General features: G+C 34.2%; 1 protein-coding gene and 1 long non-coding RNA gene across 2 annotated transcripts; both read right to left on the bottom strand.

Moving 5' to 3' along the window:
• Positions 1–426: 426 nt before the first annotated feature.
• On the bottom strand, positions 427–1107 carry LOC138904684 (uncharacterized). The gene is made up of 2 exons (XR_011413462.1): positions 964–1107; positions 427–837 (listed from the first exon to the last, which is right to left on the bottom strand). It is a non-coding gene; the product is annotated as an uncharacterized lncRNA (long non-coding RNA).
• Positions 1108–2411: 1304 nt separating this feature from the next.
• On the bottom strand, positions 2412–3598 carry LOC138904852 (uncharacterized). The gene is made up of 2 exons (XM_070193353.1): positions 3305–3598; positions 2412–3239 (listed from the first exon to the last, which is right to left on the bottom strand). The coding sequence occupies exons 1-2, from the start codon at positions 3596–3598 to the stop codon at positions 2412–2414; spliced, it is 1122 nt and encodes a 373-aa protein (XP_070049454.1).
• Positions 3599–6000: the final 2402 nt, after the last annotated feature.

Genomic DNA, 6000 nt, shown 5'->3' with positions numbered 1-6000 from the left:
ATGAATAATGGACGGAGGTTGAGAAAGAGTTAGAAGGTCATCAGATAATCAATCAAGGGTTGAACCAAAAGGGGAAGATGAATCACAACTAGAATCTTTATAATAGGAAGGACATCTTATATATTTTGTTGTGTCTGATTATATGTTATCTGTTTATGTAGTAATCGTTCAAATTCTATGTAGTTTGCTGGAGTTAATCTCCAGTTTTTGTGACATTAACTGTAGTTTGGAGGAGTTAATCTCCAGTTCTATGTAGTTTGTAAGAGTTAATCTCTATTTTTTGGTTGAACAACAATGAATGGAACTTGAGTTTGTACATATATGCTGCCTGTGCATAGTTACATAAGAACAATGGACGACATTAACTAAAGCAATACCAAACAGATAATTTGTTGTGGCGTAGTTACAAGAGAACAATGAACGACATTAATTAAAACAATACCAAACAGATCATTTGCATAAATTGTTTGAGTCTGCTATAAGCAGAATAGGTAGCCAACAAAACAAGTGCAGTATCAACAAAAAGAAGCCAACAGACAGGTGCAATATTAACAAAAGAAAGTACTTAATCTGCATAATACATAGTTTAAGTAGTTAAAGGTTCTAAATTCCAAATGTTGTGTTCTGGCTTGCATTCTTTGTTGCAACATCTCCTTTTGACCTTGTTTGAATTATTTTATCTCCCCTAATTTGTTGTAGTCTCCTTGAGGTTATTGCTGCTTTTCCTTTCCATTTCACTCATGTTCTCGGCTGATATCCAATGTCTTTAGTAACCTCTGCTGAACTTGTAATTGTTCTTGCTCCAAGATTCACAACCCTTTGACTTGGTAGGACAAGCTGCAAAAAAGAAGAGCAATGCACTGCTAGTTAACCTAAGTTTGATTATTTACAAAAATAATAAAAAAATCATTAAATACTTACATTGAAAGCAGTGTATCCACTATCAACAACCATTAAACCAACCCCTACCATCTTTGGCCTTTTAAAAGGGCCAGAGCCAGTTGGATTCCTTCCCTTTTCAGGAGCATTGTTAGCAGACCCCTGTGAACAATTAAACCAACCCTCCAAGCCATTTGAACTATCAAAGCCCCCAGTTCACATTCCCCTTCCTCTTCTCCTTCCTCTAGTCCTTCCTCTTCCAGAAGCACCTGTTGAGCCAGCATATGGCATACTTGATGAATCTGCAGGTGGAGCACTTCCCCTTCCCCTACCTCTTCCAAAAATACTTGTTGAACAATAAGATGACGAAGTTGCAGCAGCAGGTGGAGCACTTCCCCTTCCCCTACCTCTTCTTCTTCCAGAATATGAAACAGATGCTGAAGCAGCAACAACATCAGTTGATAAAGCAACAACAATATCAGTTGATGAAGCAACAACAATAGTTGATGAAGCAGCAACAACAACAGTTGATGAAGCAGCAACAACAGATGTTGAACCTTCAACATGTGGACAACCTCTCTTATTGTGTCCCTTTGCTTTACACAAGTTGCAAGTCACTTGGCCCCTACACGTACTCAAGTTTCTTATTTTCCTAGATTCAGTGGCTTCTTTCCTTCTTAGTTTCTTTGGTCTACCTCGCATTGACTTGATTTCAGGAGGTACTATTGGTGAATTTTCAGATTGTGGCCACATGTCCATACTATTCATTGGTTGAATAAAGTGTGAATAAGTCTTGAGGTAGGTTTCTTTGGTATACCAGCGAGCAACATACCTTATAGGCTCCAGTTTCTTGAAATGCATTGCTGCAATGACATGTTGGCAAGGAATGCCTCTAAGTTGCCATGCTCTGCAGCTAAGATTATCCATACTCACAATGTGCTTCTTATATGGCCCTTCCTCAATTTCATAACCATATTCACCATTCCAATGAATTGTGCATTTCATTGACTTTGAAATGTTTTTTTGTAAATTCTTCAAAGCCATAGGAGATATGTCAGTTATCCATGTATTTGAGAAGTCTCTTAGCTGAGCAATCCTCTTCATCATCTTCAATCAAATTTATTCAAGCATAGTAATTATTGTTTTGTTCCTTGTAGCTAAAATCCATGCATTGAAGCTCTCAGCCATATAGTTGTCTACCACATCACACTTATTAAACTCTGAGAAGTAAACCCTACACCACCTTTATTTATTATAGTACAACAAATTCTCAACAATATTACTACCTAACATGTTAAGTTCATCCAAATTCTTCTTCAATTCAACTTCATATGTGAATTTTGTACACCTCCAAAATGTATTCATTCTCTTAATACCCCTCTAGTTTTTTGACCAATTAGCTAAGATATGTATGGCACACATCCTATGTTCAGCCATTGGTTGAAGCTCTCTTATAGTACACTCCAGTCCCTACAAGAAAATAAATTTTCAATAAATAATTAAAATGAGATGATAAGGAATTACATAATCAGTTATGGAATAGAAATGACCTTTTGTATATCAGAAATTAGTGTCAGATTTGTGCTATCTCCTAGCTGAAGATCATGTTGCACACACTTCACAAACCATGACCATGTAGTTATATTTTCATACTCCACAACAACCCAGGGAATGGGCAACATTTGATTATTGCCATATTTACACACAACCACTAATAATTGTCCTTTACATATCCCCTTTAGAAAACAACCATCCAAGCCAACACACCTTCTACAACCAGACAGAAATACTTTTTTCAAAGCATCAAAATAGACATAAAATGACAGAAACACAAGCTTACCATCTGCATCTCTCTCTCCAACTTTAACCACACAAGTGCTATCTGGATTGGTTCTTAGTACTTCATCCCTATAATCATAAATTCTCTTAAATTTAGCAATGTGATCACCCATTATTTCTGTCAACACCTTGGCCCTAGCTCTCCTAGCAGTTGTCATGCCAACATGAATACCCAATTCTTTCTTTATAGTCTCTTGAAACTTAAAAATCCTTATATTTGGATGTTCAATGATTCTGTCCCTAAATCGCTTGGCCAAATATTTGGAGTTGCAGATATAGTTTTTATTAGTTTCTCCACACTTATTAATTGGGTAGTATGTTTTAACCATAAAGTTATTACTATTTTCATAAACACTTGCAAACAATAACCACTTACAGCCTTCTTTGCTACACTTCACTCTAACTTTTCCAGGTCCATTCACATACTTTTCAATCTGTTTCTTCTCTTGAATTGCATATTTTGTCACTGCTTCTCTAAACTTATCAATATTATCAAACACAAGTCCCAATTCCCAGACAATCTTCTCACAAGTAGGGTCAAAAATATAATTATTTTAGTATCCTTCTTCCTCTTAAAAGTTTTTACCTTTTGTTCAACTTCTTCCCCATCTGCCTCATAATCTGTTTCAAAACTGCATGCTTCAGAGCTTCCATAGTAAGGTTCATCACCACAAAAAATATCATCTAAGTTCTTTTTTTGGCTTGGAGTTTGTTGGGCAGCAGTATGCCCATCATATCCTAAATCAGGTTTTGATTTAGGACTTCCTTCAGTTAAAGGGACTTCTTTACTGACAGATGCTCTCCCATTCTTTTTTTTTTCTCTGAAAAGACCTCCTCTCTTGCTTGAAATCCCTAAACTCTTCATGCACATCACTACCATAGTCTTCAACACCTTCTTCAAACAGCGAGTCCTCTCTTAGTGTTTCTCTTTCTCTTATTTGTCGCTTAAGGTTTTGGCATACTTATTAAAAAATTATTTAATAACATCAATTATAAGAAGTTTTTAACTAAATCATTACTTTCATCTCTTTTTTAAATGAGTAATTAATGACTATATGCCTTGTTTAAGCAGTAAGGGTGAAAGTAAAAAAGAAATTAATATCTTCTTAATTATTTAGAGCGAGAAGTATTTTGGATTAATATTTTTTGCTAAAAGTAACAGGTGACCATGAACAAAGAAATCTGGTTCTAAGCTTTGTATTTTCTATTTTGCCCTCATGAAAAATTTATATAAATGGCGGTTTTATTGTTTTGTAAGGGAATAAGGAGGTTAGGGTTGAAATCGTAAAAAAAAATAGGACAGGGTGCAAATCATAAAAAAGGATACACATTAGGGGTGCAAAATGCAACAGACTTTCAAACAGCTCATAATGTTAAGAAGCTGAGCTACTTTCGGTATCTTTATCAGATTCACATTCTTCTAAAACATCATCACCAACTTCTATTTAGTCACCATCAACATTTGGCTCTCCAACAGGGTTAGGGTTATTTTCATTAATGTTATTTGGGTTTTGGGCAGCCTCATCTGTTGGTGCCTCACTAGTCAAGCTCTCACCAGTTCCAACCTCATCAAAAGTAGCATTAGATTCCTCACCAACCACCCCAACATCATTAAAAGACACTTCACTACTAGACACAATACTATATTCTAACATAGGGGGACCTACAATAGGCTCATCACACATGTGAGACACAAATATATCCAAAGTATCTTCATTTTCAAGGGCATCAACAATTACACAAATGTTCATGTCAATTTTAACTTCAACCAAATTGCCATGAAAGGGCGACCTTACATAAAATGAGCAAGCAATAGTATAACCAAGTTCTTTAATATAGTCTCTCAATTCAAAATATAATATTCTATCCGTGTCGATATCAAAATACTCTGTTAAATAACCACCCTCATAACTTGAATTAGGATCAAACAAAATTGTGCCCCCATGAAACCACCTCAGTGTTACAAAAGTAAAAGCCATTTAACAACCCTGCTATTACATTAGAAAGTAATTTAGTTACTTACCCCAGATTATACATAAACCCCTAATATTAAAAAAAATATAACCTAAATACCAACATGCAAAATCATACGAAATGGGAACAAAATCGAATAATAAACAACTAACAACACACTAACACACAATATGATCAGAAATAATGCAAAAGATCTTACCCGTTACAGTCAAAATAACTCTCGATTGAGTTCAGAAAGTCTTCGTCAAAAGTTCAAGCTTCAATTTTTTCTTCAAGCTTCGATTATCTCCCTAAAGTTTCGATTTTGAGTTCAAATCTCACTTCGCATTGAGAATTTAGAGAAGAATTATGCTATATTTGGAGGGATCGAAGAAAAGAGTTAGAGAAGAGAGTTGGAATGAGTTTAGGGCTTGGGTTTGATAATGAATCTTACAATCGGGTTGGGTTAACTAAAATATTTAAACCACTTTGGATTAAAAAATAAAAGGAAAAATTAATAAATATAAGGGTGCATAACACGCTCCTGGTTATAACATATGTTGTGTGCCAGCTGGGCCACGAAGGTGTATTTCAATTCACTAAATATATATATAGGGGGTCATAGAACACCCGTATTTTTAAGGGGCGCAAGTGGCACTTTGGTACAACCCAATGAGATAATTATGTATTATCCCTATATAATACTACTATTCTCCCCTTTCTACTCCCCCTAATAATAGTAAAATTTTAAAAAATTATGTCTTGAGTGATTAAAATAGTTTAATAAAAAAAACTTACAATAAATTTATTATTAATATTTTCTATTTGTTTTTTAGTGTATGTATTTTAAAAACTGACATACTAAGTTGTCGGTTCTTTTGCATTGCAGTCCACTAAGTTAGCGTTTGGTCATAGATTCCCAAATCTATTTTAAAAAATTTAATTTGGGTGAAGTTTGGTTTGAAAATGAAAATATGTTTGGACATAATTTTTCAAAACATATTTCACTTTTTTTTTGGAAAAAATATAAAATGTGACTTATACCCACAAGTTCTAAAAACTATCAAAAATATCCAACAATACTAAACAAACAAACTTGCTAATCCTGTATATGCAGAACCTTCATCGATACCATTCATTATCATTATCACAAATCATAGTCCTGTACATAGATAAGTTTGGCACAAAATTATCATTTTTATAATGAGCTATATAACAAACTATTCTAAAATCATAACATAATAACACAATTACTAGCCACTATAATTTGTCAAATTGCAATAATATTACAAGATCCCTCAATCCAAAAGAAAATGAAAGTAATTAGCC

The sequence above is a fragment of the Nicotiana tomentosiformis genome, chromosome 2 (genome assembly GCF_000390325.3).
Source record: "Nicotiana tomentosiformis chromosome 2, ASM39032v3, whole genome shotgun sequence".
Lineage (NCBI taxonomy): Eukaryota > Viridiplantae > Streptophyta > Magnoliopsida > Solanales > Solanaceae > Nicotiana > Nicotiana tomentosiformis.
Note: the sequence above shows the minus strand (reverse complement) of the source record. Positions and strands in the feature narration are given on the sequence as shown.

What these genes read in the sequence shown, in the direction of transcription:
- LOC138904852 (XM_070193353.1), bottom strand. Translation starts at nt 3,598, where the DNA reads ATGGTAGTGATGTGCATGAAGAGTTTAGGGATTTCAAGCAAGAGAGGA. An exon ending in GGGAAGAAGTTGAACAAAAG is followed by an intron (nt 3,240 to 3,304) that starts GTAAAAACTTTT and finishes ACTTGTGAGAAG; the next exon opens with ATTGTCTGGGAATTGGGACT.